The 24,803-nt window shown below is 37.0% G+C and overlaps 1 protein-coding gene across 5 annotated transcripts in view; it reads left to right on the top strand.

The window, feature by feature from the left end:
• LOC109403681 (diacylglycerol kinase 1) overlaps positions 1-24,803 on the top strand; it is a 598,539-nt gene that overhangs the window by 303,520 nt on the left and 270,216 nt on the right. For all 5 annotated transcript variants that reach the window (XM_062853302.1, XM_062853304.1, XM_062853305.1 and 2 more), the window contains 2 exons: positions 16,176-16,264; positions 18,212-18,294. In XM_062853302.1, coding sequence (XP_062709286.1) covers positions 16,192-16,264; positions 18,212-18,294 — 156 coding nt within the window. In that variant the 5' untranslated portion in view covers positions 16,176-16,191. The remainder of the gene's footprint in view (positions 1-16,175; positions 16,265-18,211; positions 18,295-24,803) is intronic.

Raw genomic sequence — 24,803 nt, 5'->3', positions numbered from 1 at the left:
TTGCGGATGACATGGATATTATTGCTAGAACATTTGGAACGGTGGCAGAACAGTACACCCGCCTGAAACGTGAAGCAGCAAAGGTCGGACTGGTGGTGAATGCGGCTAAGACAAAGTACATGCTGGTAGGTGGGACTGAGCGAGACAGGACAAGCCTTGGCAGCAATATTACGATAGACGGGGATACTTTCGAGGTGGTAGAAGAATTCGTCTACCTCGGTTCCTTGCTAACGGCTGACAATATCGTGAGCCGTGAAATACGAAGGCGCATCATCAGTGGAAGTCTTGCCTACTATGGGCTCCAGAAGAAACTGCGGTCAAAAAAGATTCACCCCCGCACCAAATGTACCATGTACAAGACGTTAATAAGACCGGTGGTTCTCTACGGACACGAGACATGGACGATGCTCGAGGAGGACCTGCAAGCACTTGGAGTTTTCGAGCGACGGGTGCTAAGGACGATCTTCGGCGGCGTACAGGAGAACGGTGTGTGGCGGAGAAGGATGAACCACGGGCTCGCTGCACTTTACGGCGAACCCAGCATCCAGAAAGTGGCCAAAGCCGGAAGGATACGATGGGCAGGGCATGTTGCAAGAATGCCGGACAACAACCCTGCAAAGCTGGTGTTTGCTAACCATCCGGTTGGTACAAGAAGGCGTGGAGCGCAGAGAGCACGATGGGCGGACCAGGTAGAGCGTGATCTGGCGAGTGTTGGGCGTGACCGACGTTGGAGAGCTGCAGCTACAAATCGAGTATTATTCCGGCAAATTGTTGATTCAGTATTATCATGAATTTGATGTTAACTAAATAAAAATGAAATGTCATCCATGAATGCCTTTTTTTTATTCCTAATCACTTAACCTAATTTACAGCTCTATTGTCCACTGGAGCAATTTCAATTGACAGCTGCACTTACATTTTGTACAGTGCCTAGATTCTACATTCACAATACGCGCGACGTGAGACGAGACATAACACTTATAGTTCTTACTATCGTCAAGATATTAAAATTTACCTTTCGTCGACCGGTTTCGGGCTCGATGTCGCCCATCAACAGGACAATGTCCGACTGATTGCGTTCAGTTTTCGTACGACCTTCGTACACGTCCGAAGAGAAGAGATGCTACTGAGATTCCGGGTCTACCATATTGAAAAGACACGACACGATGGGAGGGTCGTCTTCATTCATCAACGGTCTTCGCGTGTTGCTGATAAACATTGACTCCCAAGCGTTTAAGTGCAATGTTTTCCTCACGCCTTTGACAAGTTTTGCGTTTCCCCAGTCGATTTCGTGTTGGGAGTCTTCTGCGTGCGCTGCCACGCTGGATTCGGTTGATTTGTTAGATTGGACAGCATTTTTGTGTTCTTTTAAGCGAACCTTCATTTTCCGGCGAGTTTGACCAATGTAAACTGCCGGACAGTCTTTACATGGTATCTCGTATATTCCGGATTTTTCATCCGGTGGTACCTTGTCCTTAAGGTTGCATAAAAGATCACGTAGGGTCTTGTCGCTTTTGTAAATTTTAATATCTTGACGATAGTAAGAACTATAAGTGTTATGTCTCGTCTCACGTCGCGCGTATTGTGAATGTCGTTACTGTTCTTACGTTAGCACAAATCACGTAAATTTAATAATGCCTAGATTCTATTCTACTTTATCGAACTGGTTGCCTTTCTGCTGCTTTCACTTTTTCTACTTTATACCTAGTAGAATGATGAGCACAAGGATGATGATGGATGGCAGATGTTCCTTTCCAGTCCGATATGGGGTCCATTATGAGTAGCAGTTCGCCGATGTCCAGGTATCCGGGTTCGTTTGAGCCATGGGGCTCAGAATAGGGTCAGTGTCAGTTGCTCTCGGGGGAAAAGCAACTGACGAAAAATTGCAAGTGCCGGGGCTGGGAATCAAACCCATGACCATCCGCATATGAAGCGAACGTGTGACCAACTACGCCACGGGCCCCGGCATTGAATACCTTTAAACGATATTATTTCTGTTGATAGATGGCTGTTGCCATAAAGGTATAAAGCATCACCAAATTCAATTTCAATTTTGCATATAAATTTAAAGACACAAATCTTGGGAGCGGACCTGGTGTGATGGTTAGAACACTTGACTATCACGCCGAGGACCTGGGATCGAATCCCACTCCCGACAAACTCGCAAAAAATGTGAGTTCTTCCTTCGGAAGGGAAGTAAAGCGTGGGTCCCGAGATGAACTAGCCTAGGGCTAAAAATCTCGTTAATACAGATAAAAAAAAAAAGACACAAATCTGACGAACGATGCGTTGAACCCCCTAGGACCTCCTGGTATGCCCCTGAGACCGATTTGAACTCCCGACGCTTCTGAGACCACTATAGATATCCCCTGAGACCCCCTAAAACGCCCTCAAACACTCTCAGGACTCAGGAGACCTTCTGGTACCCTCTGAAACCTTTCTGAACCCGCCCTGAAACGCTTCTAAGACCACCTGGAGCCCCCCTGGAACCCTCTGAGACCCCTTGAAGCACTCCTGAGATTATCTGAAGCAATCCGAGACCCCCACTGCCGTAATTCTGCAAAGTGACGTAAGCGACATTGATAGTTTTGGCCCATTTTTTGATTATTATGCATAAAACTCTTGCTCATCCTCTAAGTTTCTTTCCATAGATGATAGATTACGACTAGATCTTGCATTCTAATACACCAGGATTACCACAATGCCATTTTTACACCAGATATTATATATAATATACTACAAAATATCGACATTTTGAATGGCGCTTACGTCACTTTGCAGAATTACGGCAGCCCAGAGATCCCCTAGAACCCCCATCAGACTCTAGGATCCCCTGAAACCTCCTGATATCTCCTGGTATCCCATTAAAACCCCCTGAAACCCCCCTGAAACGCCCCATGGCCGCCGTTGCTATAGTTACCGTAATTATTACATTTTCTTATGCACAACATTCTTCTGAATAGCGCTTCCTCTTTTTTTGCAGGGTATAAAACAGGTAAATAAATTAAAAGTGCATCAACCTAACCTGCATAATAAGCGGTTTAAGTGTATTAAGATATACCCCAGCCAAATTTGAGTTCTCAGCTATTGTGAGTTTTTGTTTCATTCGATTCATTTTACACATCAGAGGAGGGTAAAAAAGGTCGAAGTGTATGTAGCATCAACCAGAAGCTTTATTGCTCAAGTTTGGCCTGAAGCACCCGGAGTGGAAACTGTCACGAAGGCGAAAGTACCCACTCTCCATCTCTCTGTGTCTCATCACATGCGTAAATGTGTGGGCGTGTGTATGTGCGTCTATTTATGACAAGAGTACACATAGAGCCCCGAATACTTTTCGGAAAATTAATTGAAAGCTTTTGCATACTGTCGGCGCCGATACAAGACTGGCTGGCTGGCTGTCTGTTGATTGTCGTAAGCCTACCGGAGGGAAATGAGACTTTTACGACTGGATTTCGGAGTTGTTGATTCACACACACTTTTGTCGAACTCTAGTGGCTCTGAAGTCGTTATATGAAATTTCAGAGATTAAATCGTAAAAGATGGAGAAGTTTTCCCCTGACAGATTTAGGTACAGATAACGATCATGTATCGAATGTAGGATGGATAGTATGGTGTGGTTCATTTTTTGAAAGTTGATAAACATTAGGATTTGTGTGCATTTTTGATTTAGGATAAAACGTTGAAAGCACAGAAAGTTCGAAAAATCGAATTTGAAAAACGATGGAGGGGAACAAATCAAGTAACCATAAGCATTTTTATTTGGCCTCAAATCAGCATTGGTAGTACTTTGAAGCGTTTATCCAGCATTAATAAAGCTTATCATCAGCATTTACAAAACATGATCTTAAATTCTGAATAATTGCTTGACAATATGCTAATCTATGCAGAACTTTAATGTTAAAATCCCCTTTAACATTTTCCTAATGCCACAAAAGTTCTGTTTATTGAACGCAGTAGCTTAATTTCCCAAACAGGAGAGGAAAAAAACATTTTCCTAATCTTTCTGCGGTCTCACAAACATAATTCATGTGAATATGTATTACAATTTGTGTGCCTTCTTACGTAATGGAAATTTTCCCACCGTGTACGATTTTAAATGGCCTCTTATATGAAGAAACATTAAGCTACCCTTGTGAGCTTTCTAATTTTTTGTGCCGTCACACGTGTCAAAATCTCTGATATAGCTATTTATTTTGGGGGTTCACTTGGAAATCTCTACGAATTGAAGAAACATTGCGTGTTTTCTTTCGCAAATTCGTAACGGAATTTCTGCCGAAACTTATTTAAAGATTAACCTACAAATTCTTCCTGAAACTCCTCTACGGCCTCTTTAAAAAGTCTATCAAATATTCATTCTGAAATTTTCTTCAAGGATTTCTTTAGTTTCTCATGGATATCTTCTGTAATTCATCCAAAAATCTTTCAGGATTTTTAAAAGTAATTCTGCCATGAAAACTTTTGGAGATTTCTCTGAGAAATTTTACAGAAATTTTTCCGTTGATTCCTTAAGAAAATTCCTAATTTTCTTTAGAATTGTGTCCAAAGTTTTCTACAAATAACTTCAGTAATTATTGTAACACGTTTTTAATAACACATTTTCTGCATTCCTTCCGACATTTTGTTCTTTAGAACACCTTTCATGGATCGTTTCAGAATTACCTCTAGAATATCCATAGAAATTTTTGTTAGAGGATCCTCCTGAAATTTCTCCAAAAAAAAAACGATTGAAAAACATACATTGGTTCCTTTAAAACATCCTCCATAGTTTTGTTTCGGAAATCCGTACGAGAACTTATTATAATCAAAAGTTCCTACAGAAATCTCTTCAAGGTTTTTTTTTTTCAGAAAATCTCCCACAGAGTCAGAATTTAGAAATTCCAACAAAGATATTTTTTCAATTTTCAAAGATTTTTTCAGAAATTTGTCTACAGCTTCCCCAAGAAAACCTTCGCTTAATCCTGCAAGAGTTTTATTAAAGGATTTCTACGGGAATTTTCCTATAAATTCTTTAGTTTTTTTTTCTAGAGATTCCACCAAGGGTTTCCGGAGAAGTTTCCCCAAAAAGTTCGTTTTGAAATTCTTCCAATAATTCCTTCAAGAATTTCCCTGGGATTTCCTCGGATATTCCTCCAGAGATTCATTCAAAGGTTCTTTCTAAGATTTCTACATGGATTCTACAGAAGATTTTTTCCGAAACTCCTTCAGGGTTTCTTTCAGAAATCTATGCTGGGGTTCCTTCTGAAATACCATTGAGGAGATATATTTATCTTCAGAGACTTCTTCAGAAGTTTTGGGATTGCTTCATGAATCTCAGCAGGGGAGTTCTTCAAAACTTCTTCCATGGACTTTTTTTTAGAAATTCATCTAAAAATTTCTTCACAAATCCTACAGGGATTGTTTCGGACATTATTCCTAAGGTTTCTCAAAGGATTCTTTAAGGAATTCCCTCAGTCATTTCCGAAGATATTTCAAAAGTATATTGTTTTTAAATTGCTCTTTCGATTCCATCAGAAATATCTCTTGGGATGTCTTTAATTTGTAAGAATCTTTGTTCAGATATTCATCTAGATATTTTTCGTTTCGAGTGTAGAATTAGCAAACGTAGAAATACACGTAAAAAACCGGTTTCCAAAAATTGTCCAAATAATACTGAAGAATTCTTTAACTAATCCCTAAAGGAATTTTTGAGAAATCCCTGGAGAATTTTCTCCTGAAATTCTTTTAAAAAACTCCTGATGATCATCACCAGGCAAATTTCGAAAAAAAATTTATATATATATTTTTTTTTTGAAAAATTTCTAAGTAGAAGCAATTTTTGGATGAATGTTTATAATAAAACCTAGGAAGATACACTCTAAGATCCGCCTAGTTCTCAGAAAAAAAATCATGAGAGACTTATGGAGCAACACGGCAAGTAATTCCAAGGAAAAAAAACTAGAGAGGGGTTCCTGTCAAAATCCATAGAGGTATTTCTGACAAAAGTACTGGTGGAATTGTTGAAGAATATTTCTCAATAAATATAAGAGAAATCCCATTCTGCGATAATCCCTGGATAAACTAAACTCCTTGAGATACCTTTGAACTGCCATAGTGCAGCAAGATGACGTAAGTGACATTGGCTTACTTTTTTATTACTATGCATCAAACTTTTGGTCATTCTCTAAATTTTCTGTCAAAGCCGTTAGGTTACGATTAGATTGGGCATCCTTACATAGCAAATATAGCACAGCGTTACATTTTCAGAAGAAATATACCAAATAAAATGCCGAATAATGGAATCAGCTTACGTCACTTAGCAGAATTAAAGCATTGAACAAATTCTCAGGAAAATTTCCACAATTTGCGAAGGAATGTGTACACAAAAATCCCTAATTTGCTACCTGGATAAGATTTTAAAAGAAATCCTGTAGAATCAAAAAATCCCACAGGAATACTTTAGAGAACCACTGTAAAAATTTAAAAAATCTCTGGAAGAATCCGTGGACTAAATTTCATAGAAATCCATGGAAATGCATCTTGATGGGATACTAAGAAAAATCTTTTGAGAAATTCTTGCCAATCATTCTAAGAAATCTTGCGAGAATCTTCTTTCGGTAAACACTCAAGAAAATGGTTGATAAGCCCTCAAAGAATTCCCGAAAGAAATTTCTGTATGTGTCCTTGGAAGTAATCCTGGAGGATTTTCTTGAAATGTTTGAATAGTTCTTGTAAAACTTTTAAAAGGAAATTCAGTAACTTGTAACGTGGGTAGATCACCGTAGAATGGTGCGTTGCGCACCATTGCGCACCTCCTCGCGATTAGGAGGACTGGTGAACCAATGTGCTACTTGCCTTGCAATCGAAATATTGAAACAAAACTTTGTGCCGACACTAACAGTGACGGACCGCACAAATCTATGTGGCCAGCACCGTATGGTGGCGGACTGGTGGCGGAGAATTGAATTAAAATAAATCAAAACTAATGAAAAATTAAGCCGACACTTGAAGTGACGTACTTTGCAGTTCTTTTTTAGTAAACATATGAAAGATGATTTCAAAGTAATAGATACATTTACTGCGTTTTTTAAGGGGTGACACCAAACCTCTAACCATCCTACTAACTATAAAGCCTGTATCCACAATAATCGGGACACAGCAACACGGCCATAACTCTGCCATGGATATAGAGTAGAGTGGGTCATCGTTTATATGGAAAAATGAAAAATTCAATGGTATCCCATCAGATCAAAGTTTTTTTCTTGATCCCATTTCAGGACCCAAATAAGTGAGCAAAATTTGGGCACGATCATAGTATCGGTTAAAAAGTTTCAGATAAACTTTTTCAACTTATGACAAAAATGCAAAAAAGGATGTTTTCCCATACAAAATCCCGTACAAATTTCAATTGCAATGCGCAAAGTGTAGACGCAACCGATCGTGCTCAAATTTTGCACAGATACTCAGGACCCGAAACGGAACCAAAAAGGCTTTGATCTGAGAAAACGGTTCCGATGATCCACACTAATATACAGAGATGTTCTCAGACCATCTTGAGATGTGAGAATTTCACCTGTAAATTTAATGTGAATCGATACAGTATTTTTTACTTAAATCAATTAAACAGTAGAACGTACGCAAATGAATTTTGTACAGCACCTAGTTTACCTTGTCAGCACTGTAACTCTTCAATCTGGTATAGGAAATAGCTAAAATTTTGAAAACGTTTCTTGCTATAGCAAAATTTCAAAAAGATCGATGCACATTCAACAATTTTATAGTCAAACATGTATTGGGAATAACCGTGATTTTAGCCCCTTATAGAGCAATAAGTGAGCACCCCTTATTGTTTCGATTGTACTGTTGAAAATACTATTCCAATAATGGTGAAATTTTGCGGCCATAATATACACACAATCAACTAACTTCTATGAAAATTTTATGAAAATTGGCGGAGGAATTTAAAGGTTATGGATAGGCAAACATTGCACATGAAAAATATGAAACATTTTCACTAACACTCACCCCTAACAAGACCAATAGCTTTCAAACCAATTGATCAGACTTGATGAAATTTTGCAAGGAGGTGTCTTTATAAGTATGATAACAGCTGACAAACTATCCTTCTAGAACTTGGAACTGTAGCGCAAAAGAACTATCCATTATACGAATAGCCAGGGCCCGTAGCGTAGTGGTTACACGTTCACTTCATAAGTGGGTGGTCATGGGTTCGATCCCAGCCCCGGCACTTGCAATTGTTCATCAGTTGCTCTTCCCCCCGAGAGCAGCTGACACCTGAGCCTCTCCTGAACATATATGCTCTAACGGACCCGGAAACTTGGATATCGGCTAACGGCTACTCATAATGGACCCTCAATCGGACTGGAGACGGAACAAGAGCCACACATTAACATCAATGTGCTCATAATTCTACCATGGACAGGGTAGAAAAATGACAGCAGCACATAGGCAAACCAGTTCGATATACATAGTAGAAATAGAATTGAATACATTTAGGCGCTATACAAACTGTAAGTGCCAATTGGAATCGCTCACGCAGTGCCCTAGTGGACCAAAGAGCTGCAAATAAGGTTAAGTGGTTTAAGAATAAATAAAAATTATACGGATGAAAATTGGCCATGATTGTACAAAATGCTTAAAAACACGTCTTTTGGCATCATTTTTTATGAAATTAGGAACAAATAATAAACATACACCAAAGAGTTCTCAGTCAATGTTTCGACCAATTTTTCCGATTCATTGCAGAGTTAAAGCCGTGCTTTTATGTCCCGATTATTGCGGATACAGGCTTTAATGGCCAAATGTAAGAAAATGGCGTTAATTCGCAAAAATGTATTTGTAAATGTACTTCGTCATCTTATTTTCTTTTGTGGTAGCTGGACTATGTCACACATTTTCCATTTGGAGGTGAAAATGCTTTTGGATACCTGAACCCACAAACCTAGCGAATTGGCTTTGCTAACCTTAAAGCTAAAGATTTTTCAATTATTTTTTCTCCAAATACAGCATTGAATAACTGAGGTCTAATGCCACGATTATTATTCATAAATTGATTAAATCGTTTAAATCAGCTTGTGTTGAAGCTTGAGCAAGAATCAAACAAAGTAACATGACATCACACGCTCCCACACACTACATTCCACTCAATTTCCATTTATGTTTGAAGCATCCATCCCAAAACTTTATGCGTTCATTCTCATCAACCGCCCTGGCCTTGCGTCGTTGTCGTCTTCGCAAACAATGGATGGAAGATGGTACTAGATAGTACAGGGGATGGCCAAAATGTTTGGGATAGGCCACTTTTTTTTCTCTCACAAAAAAGTTCAACAAGCTATAACTTTTCATAGAGCGCATCAAAAAATCTCAAATTTTGACTGTTTGTCAACCTATTATGTGTGCATCATTGGTACAAATTTGGGCTCGATTGATTAATATTTCGCAAAGTTAGAACCGTTCGGGTAAACCACTATTTTTCAGACAACTCATTTTTGAGCTGTCATATCTCGAAAACCAGTGAACCGAATTGAATGAAATTTTGAACGTACACTAACAATATGTAAATGCGTCACAAACTATTAAAACATAGGTACTTTTTAAACGTTGAAAAAAAGTTATCATGGATTGCCACTTTTTGGATTTTTCTCGAAAAAAAAAAATTTTTTTACATTAATGTCAATAAATTTTAGTTTTGATATCCAAAGATTTTCCACTTCCGTTCTCAAGTTATCTCTAATCAGATATATTAGAACCTATTTAGATTGAAGGAAGAACACATTTAGTATTTTTTGTGTGGTATTGTAAATTTGACTTATTTTCCTCTATATGGGTAAAAATTTCAATCCGGTATAACTTAATTCGCCGTGAAAAAATATTACATTTTATAACGTCGTATTAAGTATCATTATATTGTTGACAAACGTTATAAAATTTATTAAATTCGGTTCACTGGTTTCCGAGATATGACAGTTCAAAAATTAGCTGTCTAAATAATAGTGTTTTACCCAAACAGTTCTAACTTCGCGAAATATTAATCAATCGAGCCCAAAATTGTACCAATGATGCACATATAATAGGTTGACAAACAGTCAAAATTTGAGATTTTTTGATGCACTCTATGAAAAGTTACAGCATGATGAATTTTTTTGTGGGAGAAAAAAAGTGGCCTATCCCAAACATTTTGGCCATCCCCTGTAGGTAGGTAGTGGAAAGCTGTCCCGAGCACACATTTTCCCATTACCAAAAGAAAGGCGTCATAGTATAACTCTCGGACTAGGATATGTAGCTACGCTACATACGACCAATCAACTGGTTTTACGATAAGGGTCGGTTAGGACGCAGCTGACCAGAATGGTTTTATCCTTTTTTTTCAGCAATACCAGGTCCAAATTTTATAAGTAATGCAGCAGTAACCAAACAAAACATAGAAAACGAATCTGGTTTCATTTTATTTTCGTTAGCTTTCTTCAGGGTTTCATTTTACGTTTCAGGCATACACTTTGTGTAGGAATTTAGTGATTTTAGCCAGGGGTTAACCTGCGGGAGGGCAAGAACCATTAAGCTGGAAGCATTTAACGACTTTTCAAGTGTGCAATTCAAGAAATTATCATTGTCAATGTGTTATAATAAACTATAGCACTTCAAAAGATTTATAACAAACTTTTTTGAAAAATTATTTGACGTATCGTGCTTGTAATGATAATAATTGATCGAGATGCAATAGAAAACTCCACTAGTTAAGTACTCTGCACTCAAGGATCATTCGATAATAGAAGAAGATATTGAGAGTTATAAATTATTATAAGAGAATTTCCCAGCTCTTCCTGTGACAACTGTGGAGATTCAGAGCTTAATTTAGCTTCTAGAAACAAAATGTTCAAATTACACTCGTTTGTTTGAATTTTATCCATTTATGCCTGTAAATTTACCGAATATTTTCTGGATACTCGGTTGACATAATGAAACCCTCATACCTGTCCTTCATTCAAATTCAGATGCAAGTTATTCCATCAAATGTAATTACAGCTCAAGCAAGGGAATCGAACAGCTCTCATCATTACCGTCGTTTTTAATAGCTCTCAACAACAAACAATCGGGCAGAGCGATGATCGCTTTGAAAGCTGCTTCTGGTCAGTTTGGATACACGATTTGAAACAAATAAACATGTACCGTTCCTACAATTCGGATCGGTATCATTTGAAGTGTAGCCAAATTGGAGCTGATAGGTTTATTTATTGTGTTTTTGAAATCGTTGAAAGCTGAAAAGCCATCGATATCTTTTTTGTCCCACTCCCGTAGCATTATCCCTATGACAATTTTAAAATAAATCGTAATCCATTGTGAGTGATTGCCACGCGATATCCATCGATCGATAGATTTACGCCCGATGAGCTGGACGACGTAGACAGGACTCTATAGTGGGTAGCGATTATAAATATTGCATTAAAATTTTCAAGGCCTTTCTTTGTCAGCCTCGATTGCGCTATCAACAGGAAATTGTCCCCCGAGTCGTGAGTGCTGTGGAGTGGTTGAAAATGGAAACGAATGACCGAACGAACACAGCACACGCACAGCAGCGGAGCCAGACGACAATGGACGACTGGACCGACCGAGTAGTAGGTCGACCTGGTTGTGGTGGGTGGGTGTTTGGAATCATTCGACCAATCTCGGGGTAATCTTTTAAACCATATAGGGTATGTGTGCCATCATTAATCTCATGCTCCCATATTCATCCTATTCGAAAACAAGCGATTACGGCACCGATTGATTCCGTTCTTTTTGTTTTCATGGGTGCTCACTTCTAACAAAAAATACAAAAATAAGAAACAAAACAAACAGCGCTTCAATCCTTTGTTTTTCGTAGGATGAAAATGGGAGCCACATGCTTAAGAAGGGAACCAATACCCTACCGACATTTTGTGCTTTTCGTATCCGGCTGCTTGAGCTTGAATTGGTGTCTCGCGTGCTGGACAATGGCCACCATCACAAACATGGGGGCATTTTCCACCAACGCTTTTCTCCCTCCTATCGGAGCCGATAAATCTCCCCGAAACGTTGACAATCCTGTCGAAGATCGAGCGCTCTGCAGTTCGATTTCTCTTCTGGAGAAAATTTGCTTCATCGATGTCGTCAACAGTCAGCGCGCGAGGAAGCATCTTGTTTTAGACCATAGGAAAGACGAACGAAAAAGCAGTATTGAAGGAGAAATTAGAATAAACTGCACATTCAAAATGAACTCGTTGCAGTATGTTCTACACACTTCGAAAAAATCTTGTATTTTTGAGTCATATAAGTCCGACATATAAAAGCAACACATTTGACGCAAAATTGTGTGCGATCTTATTTTTACAGGAAACGGAAAATGTTTGACTCATGTAATTTTACCGCAACAGCTCAGCGCGTTGGCTGATTGAGAACTGTGCTATTTATAGCACCGAATATTGAAACAAAAAAAAATACAAAAAGTTCCATTCGGGAATCGAACTTCGATCCTCAGAGTGTCAGTTTTCGATCTTGCTCTCTCGGCTGACTCACCACGTTGAAGAGATGGCAGTCGAAGATGAACAACTTCTACCATAAACGAACATGCCAGTTCGGCTGTCGCGTCGTCACTGCTGGCGTGTATGTAAGTACTGAGGCAGTCGTCATCGCAGCCAAGCAGACAAAGCCGCCTTCTGATTGACTGAGCGTGGCTGTTTTCGATTACCACTGCATCGGCTGATGGCAACGGATTGTCATTTCCAGGTTTGTGGCTCAACTCGGTGTTAAATTTATGAGCGGTTTTCATGCTGTTTCACCTTCGCAATAAACAAATTTTCAATCGACTGCACTCTTCATCTGATTTTGTAAGGTGTTGTTTGACAGTTCAACATCAGTAATCATTATGTTTCTGTAACATATCGCGTAAATTTACAGCATAGAGAACTAAATTATCAGTTCTGTGATTTAACATTATGGCTGGAAGAACTCAAACAATATAAACTTAATACGTACGTCACAAAAAGTGCAAAAATGTGGCACATTTATGTTTATGTCAAAGCTTTTTCAAGCAGTTCGATCAATTGTATCACTATTAAAATTGAGCTTTTTTTAGTGTGTACATTATCGCCATTTACAGGAATCATATAGGATTGTTATCTGGATACTTGGATAATTTGCGGGCTACAATTCACCCCGTTGAATCAACGCCGAATGAAACATCCTTTTTCGCTGGACCCGACCGTGTACCATTCCAGTCCCTCTGGACGTTGAGTACCCAGATAAAAACTAACCATAGGGTGTTTGGTGAAAACCATTCCTGCACCATACAGTGTACCAGCTACAATAAAGTGTATTGTGACGAAATGGTTTGCTAAAAGCTTTGCACATTTTAGCTACTATACATGTGAGGATGAAAAATAAGTGAACATCTCTAGTTATGAATTATATGGATACATAGCTGATCATGCATTGCATCCTATCGAGTTTAGTGTTTGATAGTCTGCCTCGCTGATTAGAGCTGGCAAGAATAAAGCAATTGAACTGTAGTTCAATATTCGTTTCAGTCGCGTATTCCGAAAGTCTGGTGGGTTTGTTGGTTTTAAGTACCGGAACTACATACATTTACATTCGATTTTTATGTAACAATATATTATACTGTTTTTCTTACGTTTGAACCATTCACTTTTCCGAAACATTATTTTTCCGTGCATTTTTAATTATTTATTCAGTTTTAGATTTTTTCCGTGCTTTAATTTGTTGATGTTTGTGATTTTTTTGATGCAAAGGAAAGGAAAGAGAAAAAAGTGAATAGGTAAGTTAAAACTTCAATTTAAAGTCAATAAATTGTTCAAATCAGTGGTAAACCAGATGTCCTAAGAACAGCAGATACAAGAGATACGGCGCAGTGGCGTCGCGTAACCTCAGTTTTTACCTGTACACCGACCCTAGAACTTGCAATTTCAGGTAATTTATGATCGAAATCGAAATAGAAATGAAAGAAAGCAGCTATTATCGTCATTTTCTAATTATTACAAGCAAATTTCTTCGAAAAATACAAGATTTATACTTGGTGCACAGGTAGATTTGAGGTTAGGGAATCGCCACTGATATGGCGGGCTAGGTATGTAGAGTGCGATGAGAGAAATACGAATGTAGATCAACCCGGAAAGACGCAGGTCAAATTACCGTAAATCAGTGGATGAGTTCAACACTATTCTTTCCTCGATTCTTTCTGTATTTGCATTTAGGGGAGTTTTATCCTCTTCTCTCATGTGAACTTGCCTTCAACCACAATCGAATCAAATGCGATTGACAAACTTTATCTTTGACATAGAGCCATCTTTAACATATGGACTGAACTGAACACTGAAATGACTTCTAATATAGGTTCGTCTGCGGGTTCGCTGTTTAACCTAACTTATATTTGAACCGAACTTGACAGTTTTCTCATGAGTTGTTATGTATTTCAAACTTTAGTTAAATTGGTGCCTCAATATTGCAATAACGGTTAAGCACGCTGTAATGATACTTATGTACCGTCACCCACTTCATGCAACTACCTTAGTGATCTAATAACACTTAGCGTGCTCGGCATAGTTCCATTATGCCGCTCTAAGTGTTGCCACAAATAATGCTTAGTTTGCAAAACCCGGTTATCTGGCTGGTGGGGCATGGGAGCCTAAGCTTCAACTGTTAATGCAATCAGAGACTACTCAGACTTAAACGTGGGCGATCCAATAGATGATGGGTTATCCAAAACGCTCTGGAGAATTCCCAAAGCGCATTCTAATAAATCTAGTAAGTCTAAGATGCCATTAACAGAAGGAAAATGACAAGATAATATAACATTATATGGTTTAAGTAATGTAAAACAATACAACATAACAAAAGAGAACCATTCGAAACCCATTTGATTAGATGTATAACCAGTAGTAAAATTACAATTAAAAACAATTTATTTACGATACATTTTATTGTTTAAAACCATTCATGTACCATATTCAAACCCACGTATTAGTATTTAGAACAATTCATTAACAATAAAATGTATGGTTTTGCAAAAATATATATATGGAGAAAAATATTTTTTTATATTGTTACGATACTTAACAACCTGTATAATATGTTGTAAAAATCTTATTTACAATTCACGGTATGGTGTCTACATTACATCTTATTGTTTTTGTATTTTTTTATTTTTACAGTGGTGCCTATTGTAAAAATATGGTTCTAAATAGTACTGTTCCATACAACATTGGGTTTTCTACTGAATTTTTTATTCGGGTACTCTTTGGACCTTTTCAACCGCAAGCAACTGATTGGAGTGTTATCCAAAAGTTATCAAAGAATTCTTATAAAGGTACACGAAAAAAATCTCATTTTTTTACCAGCAGCATTTCACCCCACTGCGCTCTCCCTACTTTGTACAATGAGTCAACCAATCTTTTTCGCCACTCGAACGAACGATAATAAGTGAGAACGATGGAGAAAATTTTATAATTTGCTTCCATCGAGCCATGGTGCTAGTTTTTCTCATCCAACCGACTCCAACTATAAATGGGGCAAAAGTGTTCCCTAGATGAAAAGCTGGCTCCGACTGTAACTGGACAAAGTTGAAAAAGTTGCGCCACAGAATGGGACCAAAGTTGTTGCAACAACCAACGACGCGATAGATGGAGCACAATTGGTAGTTGGGTACTGCTAGCTAGTACCTAGTACATAGCGCAGTTGCAAATGGCGGGAAGGAAATGGAAAAGTTAAATCACTAACGAGACAATAGCAGCCGGCTTACTGCAGCACAAAGGGAGAAGCAGAAAGGTGTTGGAAAGTTGGTGCTCTTTGGACCTGGGCGAAAGCGATATAGATGGGGACGGAAGTCCGCAAGAGCAGAGGGATTGAAATTACTATTCTACTTTACTGGTAGTTGGAACAGATTTTGCACGGAACACGGTATAACTGAAGAAATGGATCGTCATATAAATGTACTTTATATTTTTATTTCAAATCCTTAGAAGTAAGCCATTTATCCTATTACCAGTACTGATATGCTGGTACTTTATCTAGTACCATTTGATCTTTCACCACCAGACCAGCCATTTATCAATAGTTACTTCACAAATCCAGCATAAACGATAACCGGTCATTTTTCATTCCCCCTGTAATCGCATTGCTAACGACTTTCCAACTGCATCTCTTTTCAGATCAAACCGCGTAGAAATGGCATCCACAGTTCCCAAGTGGGAAAAGCTCTCGCCAAGTGAATTCCAACAGCTGCAGGACCTCGCCTCGTGTAAGTGATACCTTCTTTGATACCGTTTCCTTCGCCTTTCGTCCTTTCATCATGAACTGAACTGTATCTATTTGTGTGTTTTTGCATTACGTAAGTTCGCTATGTTTCAACTACGTCATGATTCTGAATAGATATACATAAACCTGGGGTTGAAATCCAGTTGGTGTATAGTTTTTTGATGTAAAAAAATATGCGCGGGACAATTTCGTTTTACAATACAAATACAATACAAATACAATACAAATACAATACAAATACAATACAAATACAATACAAATACAATACAAATACAATACAAATACAATACAAATACAATACAAATACAATACAAATACAATACAAATACAATACAAATACAATACAAATACAATACAAATACAATACAAATACAATACAAATACAATACAAATACAATACAAATACAATACAAATACAATACAAATACAATACAAATACAATACAAATACAATACAAATACAATACAAATACAATACAAATACAATACAAATACAATACAAATACAATACAAATACAATACAAATACAATACAAATACAATACAAATACAATACAAATACAATACAAATACAATACAAACACAATACAAATACAATACAAATACAATACAAATACAATACAAATACAATACAAATACAATACAAATACAATACAAATACAATACAAATACAATACAAATACAATACAAATACAATACAAATACAATACAAATACAATACAAATACAATACAAATACAATACAAATACAATACAAATACAATACAAATACAATACAAATACAATACAAATACAATACAAATACAATACAAATACAATACAAATACAATACAAATACAATACAAATACAATACAAATACAATACAAATACAATACAAATACAATACAAATACAATACAAATACAATACAAATACAATACAAATACAATACAAATACAATACAAATACAATACAAATACAATACAAATACAATACAAATACAATACAAATACAATACAAATACAATACAAATACAATACAAATACAATACAAATACAATACAAATACAATACAAATACAATACAAATACAATACAAATACAATACAAATACAATACAAATACAATACAAATACAATACAAATACAATACAAATACAATACAAATACAATACAAATACAATACAAATACAATACAAATACAATACAAATACAATACAAATACAATACAAATACAATACAAATACAATACAAATACAATACAAATACAATACAAATACAATACAAATACAATACAAATACAATACAAATACAATACAAATACAATACAAATACAATACAAATACAATACAAATACAATACAAATACAATACAAATACAATACAAATACAATACAAATACAATACAAATACAATACAAATACAATACAAATACAATACAAATACAATACAAATACAATACAAATACAATACAAATACAATACAAATACAATACAAATACAATACAAATACAATACAAATACAATACAAATACAATACAAATACAATACAAATACAATACAAATACAATACAAATACAATACAAATACAATACAAATACAATACAAATACAATACAAATACAATACAAATACAATACAAATACAATACAAATACAATACAAATACAATACAAATACAATACAAATACAATACAAATACAATACAAATACAATACAAATACAATACAAATACAATACAAATACAATACAAATACAATACAAATACAATACAAATACAATACAAATACAATACAAATACAATACAAATAAATACCCATCACTTCGAGAGTACAAAACTCAGAAAAAACTGTACACCAAAGTGAGATTCCAGTCGTTTGTCATCCATTCCCTAGTTCCTTCAAAGCACTTACTCATCGCCGATCACTCATCTTTCCGCTTTCCTTTTCTTTTCCACACAGATTCCACCAAAAAGCTGCAAAATGTGCTGCAGGATTTCTGCTCCCCAACGACACCATCGGCGTCTCGATTTCACCCGGATGGGGTAAGTACTGGTACTGGGAGGAATAAGGGAGGATATGGGAAGGAACAAAAAGAGGGTGGATACAATCGATTCGCCGGCATGTAATTGAATCCGATCAAATGGAATGTAAAATTACCGCACCCGGCAACAGTGCAGCAGCAGCGCACCACCACCCGGGATAAATGTGATAGCTTTTAAGCCATCATCGATCGGAAAAAAAGAATAACACGAGATTACGCTCTTGCTGCTGGAGGACTTCCGTTTTTAGAGTCGGTTACTGATATAGCTGCGTGGGTACCGTAGAATGGGGTGACGTTGAATATTGTTTTGAAACCATTTCAAGATGATTATTTTTGAAAATACCATGTTTCACAAAATTCTGGATTCCTGAAAATTAAATATGTTGATCAAACTTTTTTAACACTTCACTATTCGGACTATTACTTGTTTAACCTAAAACCTCTAAAATTTGGCAATTTTTGATTGGAAATCGCGGCCATATTAGTTGAAATACGCGTATCTGTCAAAGGATAAGCATAACAAAGCAGAATTTAAACGTACAAAACTGATTACACACATTCGAAGAGGGCATTGTGCTTAGAGGTTTCCAAAAGTTGATACAAGAGAAATTTTGTCAACAAACCAGAATCTACTTGTACTTCTCATGAAAACACTCCAATCGACCAATGTTACCCCCACTTTACGGTGAATCCACATTCCCTTGAGAGTTAATTCGCCTTCGTCACCGTGTGCGTTCGTTGTAAGTATGTGCGTTTGATTTATCTCGTCGTTATCGAAGTGATTAGAAAGCAAATCCGCTTCCACCGGTCTCCGAGAAGAGCAAATATAAAAATGTGTAAGATGCTCGCGATCCGGTGCGGGGGAAAGCTACAGATATCGAGTGTGGTATTGTGTGGAGGGGATGAGCTTACAACGAACTTTACTGGCAATTTCGATGTCTTTCGAGATGCTGTAATACGATAAGCTGACATGAGTGCCACCGTACGTACCGTGGGGTTTTAACTCGATGAGTGAATGCTTTCCGGGGATTTAATGAACACTGTGTTCCGTTCAGCTTGATTGTTAATGGATGGGAGCTTAGAAATACCGTGTAATACTTTCCGGAGGTTTGTTAGCATATTACTTCGTCATATGAGCTAATTCCCGTCATATCAGATGGAAAATAGCCAATAATTAAAGATATTTCAATTAACCTTGGCAAACTGATGTAGGCTATCAATAATTAGCCCCTAGAGAACTGGAAATGGAATAATTACGCAACGTTTCAATTTCACTCGCGTATGACGAAGGGAACCACACCAAAGCATCAACTAGCCGAATTGTTCTTCATCACCGTTCAATTTTCACTTCGCCAGATGCATTCCACACCCCACAAAAGCTCTGTGGTACCGTAATCCGGGGTCAAATTGATCACTTTAAAACAACTTTTGCGAATAACGTTAGTGGAAATTCAAATGTTGCCAAAAGAATTTCTGGAAAATCAGTACCCAGTGGATCTCCACGAAACCATTGACAGAATTTTGTTCAACAAATTTAAATATTTAGTTCAAAAATCAAAAAATTGAAGATGGCACTTTGGGGCGAAACTGATCAGTATACAATTAAGCTTCGATTATTCACTTAATTTTGCTCTTCAAAACTAGAATAACGCGTCAAAACTCTTACAGCTATTGAATTTGACACTTAAAATGCAAAATTAATTTTTGAAATTTCCCCCTTAAGGCGAAACTGGAAGCATTTTCTCATTTTTTCGGTTTTTGATTTTTAATTAAATAACGAAGCAATATTTTCAAAATCGGTTTTCGTGCACATGTAGAGTATGGATCAAGGTATCTTCTGAATTTGTTTGATTTGGAAAATGTTTTCGACTTTTGCAGAAACCATTTTTTTGTGAAATTTTGTTCAAAAATGGTTTCCGCAAAAACGAAAAACATTTTCCACTACAAAAAAAAATCAGAAGATACCTTGATCCATACTCTACATGTGCTCGAAAATCGATTTTGAAAATATTGCTTCGTTATTTAATAAAAAATCAAAAACCAAAAAGTGAGTAAATGCTTCCAGTTTCGCCTTAACGCCTAAAGGTAGGCAATTTCGTTTAAGTGATTTCTATTACAATAAATTACTTTTTTTTGTCAAAAAAGAACATTTTTTAACTTATTCATATTTAGAATAGCTTTATAACTTTCCAACCAAGGCTTCACAAAAATGTAGAAACAAAAAAAAAAAAAAATACGGGATGTCCTAATGGCAATCGATTGTTTAGAAGCAGTGATTTCAGCTAAGTGAGAAATACATTGCTAATCAAAAACAATAGGCATAGCTAACTTTTTCTAAAAAATTAAAAGTCTAAACTCATCTCTTGTCATATATGACCTAGATGAGGTAAGAAGTTTGAGATCATTGCGACGCTTACAAGTTCCTGGTATGCAATTCCAATGTAGTACCCAAATGATCAATTTCACCCCGCTGATCAATTAGACCCCGGTTTACGGTACTTCAAAGTTATATTCCAATGCTGCAAAAGCTACTCAATTATTGAAATATTTTGTTTTTTCCCGTTGGTAAATTGTAAACAACAAGTTGTCTTCGTCCCAAAGATGTTGTCTTCATTTCAGTGATTTCTGCATACGAAACATCGTCTTTCACAACTACTGAGAAAAATTTCATCGTTGCACGGTGATGGCGTTTTATGATCTTGTGAGCAAAATTATTATCAACTCAACAAAAAGATTAATCGAACTTGTTTCTCTCAAGCTACATCTATCTTAATTTAAAAGGTTTCAGCTCCGTTTTTGTTTCAGTGGATATGTAAGTGTGATATATCACATTTTTATAAAACAGTACTAGATATTTTATCACTACGATAAAAAGTTTTATCATAAAATCTTTTGTATGAGTTCCCTGACACTTTTTTTAATTTTTTTGGCCTCGGCTAAACGAATGTCTCTCACTGTAGAGATTCGTTCACGATTCATCAAAATTATTCTGGAATTTTCATAGAAAGTAAATTTCCGCAGGATTTCCTAGAAAGATTTCAGCAAGAATTCCCCAAAAGATTGCTTCAGATATTCCTTTAAAATGCCTTAATGGTAACCAAGGGGGCTTTAGGGGGGTTTCTGAGGCATTTCAGGAAGCTTCAGAGAATTTTCAAAGGCTCCTTCACAAAAACCCTTGAAACGCCCTTCAAACTTTCAAAGTTCCATTGAAATATCCTTGAAATCTCCATAATCCATTTATAAATCCCCTGAAGTCCCTTTAATCTAAAGGTGTTCCCGAAACCCACCTGATACGGCACCGACCTGAAATGCCTCGTAACGTCCCTGAAACCTTCGTAATCACTTTATAACACCTTTGAAACCAACATTATCAATTTGAATTGCCCATGAAACCTCTTGGAACGCATTCAAAAGGCTCCTGAAACCCCCTTGAAACGTCCCAGAAAGGTTATCAAATGCTCCTAAAACCTCTAAGAATGCCCTAAAAACTTTCCAGAAACCTTCTGAATATCACTTAAATGTTCTGAAACGCTCCTGAAATTCCTTGTAATACCATTTAAAGGCTAAAACCGCCCCCTCCCTGATTAAAGCCCCTTGAATCGTTCCTGAAACCCTCTTAAAACTAGTGAATTAACCTTGAAATCCCCGTAATCCCATTAAAATGCCAACGAAATCTGACGGAACGCCCCTTAAAAAAGGTCTTGAAACCCCGTGAAACGGTTCCGGGTCATTTGGCCGAACGCCGTTTGGCCAAAAAAGGAATGATTGACTTCAGTGATCATGACACTGTTTCCTATAACAGTTTGTTTGTTTGTTTATAATCGGGGATATTAACCTTTTATGGGTTATTCATCCCGTTTCCCATATCGGTATAACTATTTAGAAAGAACAGACTATGATTCAAAGAAGAAAAACTCTCTGATAAAAGTTCCAGTGCCAACTAATCCCTTAATGGTAAAACTTGAAAGAATAGCCTACGATTAAAAGAAGGAAATAATTCTGGTGATAATATTAGCAGCTAGAATGTTATCCAGATTTTGTCCGTGTCTCTAAATTATTGTGATCGTAATTCGGCCAATCGGCGTTCAACCAAACGACTCTTTCGGCCAGATGGCATTCAGCCAAAAGGCCGGACACCCCGCGAAACAACCCCCTGAAGCCCCTTGGAGCCCCCTTTTTTGGGATCTCGGGGTACTTCCTGGAATCCCCCTGGGCCCCATCTCAAATGCCCAGTACGCCGTCCCTTATTTTGCCAAAAATGGAAATGTTATAATTTCGTTAGTGGAAATGATCGTTTTAGCTAAGAAATGATCGTGTCAAAATTTGAAGTCCCTATCTCAAAGCTAAGTGGTCCCTCAAGGGGCCTAAAGTTGTCAAAAATTGTATGGGTCCAAAAAAACATGATTTTTTTTAACGCTATTCTACTAAAACCGGTGATTTTAGGACCCTAAGACCAAGCCCACTCATGGGCTCAATCAAGCCTTTTTACGTTAAGTAGAGCCCCGAACAAAGAAGCGAACCGCACCGGTCGCTGCTAAGTAGGGCTCGAAAGCGAAAAGTTTACGTACGGTTCGTAGCAGGGCTTAGAATATAGAGACACGCAAAGTACGGTCTCTATCCGTAGGCTCGTGCGCTCTCTTGCGTTTAGCTCTCTGGGTAGCGTAAAGAGGAGACGAAAGAACATGAGTATGGATTTGTTGCCAGGTATATAGTTTCTAGAGAATGATTTTCTTGTTTGTATAGGTAGGAATTTATTTTAGTTTGCATCAAATATTTGAAGTTTTCAACCAATCAATATCATAGATCGTTACACGAATAACACAACAAATTGTCTGACATGGAATTGTGGTAGAGTGACAATACAAACGCAGAAAAATAATAGGTTTAAATTGACAAGCTTTGCTTAAGTATGTTATGAATAAAGTTTTCGCTTCTTCGCCAATTTTATGATCATGCATATCGAAAATGTATTGATTTTCTCTTAAAAATAGTTACGATTGCTCATAATCGCACCTTTAGTTTTTGATTCGGCCGATCGTTTCGAAACTAATATTTGAAGAAATGTATAGTGATTCAGTGAGTTTTGTTGTTTTAACACGTACATGTTTGAGCCGGGTTTTCTACGCAGCAAGTAAAGCTTAGTTTCGCACATTTAGAAAAATGTCCAAATAAATAACTCGCGAAGTTCGTTCCGACAAGTTTCAAAATTATCGTCATCCGACGCAGATTCCGGTGATACACACTTAAATTAAATCGCCGACCTCAGCAAACGGATTGCCAAGAATCCAACAGTCGAGAATCCGGTAATAATTTTTACTGAATCTCGGTAAAAGTTTTACCGAGATGTCGTTAAAACTTTGCCGAGATCTCGGTAATCCAACTTTTTACCGAGATCTCGGCAAAGTTCACCGAGACTCGGTAATGGTTTACCGAAATCTCGGTAAATTTTTTACCGAGAATCAGTAAATATTTTACCGAGATATCAGCTGTTGGATTCTCGGTAAACCGTTTACCGAGATCAATTTCTGAATTTAAGTGTGTAAGATGTGCGCATTTTCTAACCCGAAAAGAAACTATTTGACGGTAATAAGTGACCACAAGGTTTTCTTTCTTCACTTTCCGGGCTGAGATCCTCCGCTTTGAAAGAGCTGTGCCTCGCGTTTCGTTTTGTCGTGTATATTTCAAAAAGGCAAAAGAGTTTTGGCTTGATTGCTGTTTTTTGAAAATGGTGGTCGTCAGTGGGTGGTTTATTAAATATAAATTTAAAAATATAAATTAAATAAACGAGACATTAGGAAGAAAGTGTGCGAAATGGGTAACTTCACCGTCCACGCATCCTTCCTCCCCTGTAAATTCGAGAAGTACCTTGCCGAAATAAAATATTTTGTACTCCAAGTATTTCGAAGAATCATCTTTGCGCGTAAATACAACGCAGTAGACCAGGCCGCTTTGATGCATGTGTCATACCTCTGATATGCTGCAAGCATCAGTATTGACAAGATAAGTAACACGATTGCTTTCCAGGGTGATTCCGCGTATGTATGAGATTAGATAAGAGTAGTTACGATTTTTCAACAGGTTCCTCGTTATAGAAAAAGCAAGGCGTTGGATGTTAAAATACAACAATTGTTGTATGAAGTGCCAAAAAGGAGAGTGGGCTCATTATGTACTTTGACAAATACGCAGTTTACTTCAAGCGCATAGAATCTGCTTCCAACAAAATATTCATATACCAGCATCCAAAAGATCGCAATATATATTAAGATTTGCGAGTGATGCTTTGTAACTAAAAGGTTGTGACTGAGTATAGAATTAGCTGATGTTAAAATACACGTTAATGAAAAAAGGTTGGGTAAACTTATCGCAGACTGTTAGAAGACAGCTTCTACTATGACCAGGATTCATGAATCTTGACCTACGCGAAGTTGTAAAGGAGACAACTACGTTATAAATGTGTTGGAAATGCAGGGGATGTAATTATTCAATAAACCTAATTATTAAAAAAGATGC

The sequence above is a fragment of the Aedes albopictus genome, chromosome 2, assembly GCF_035046485.1.
Source record: "Aedes albopictus strain Foshan chromosome 2, AalbF5, whole genome shotgun sequence".
Lineage (NCBI taxonomy): Eukaryota > Metazoa > Arthropoda > Insecta > Diptera > Culicidae > Aedes > Aedes albopictus.
The sequence above is the reverse complement of the archived record's forward strand: the minus strand, read 5'-3'. Positions and strand labels throughout refer to the sequence as shown.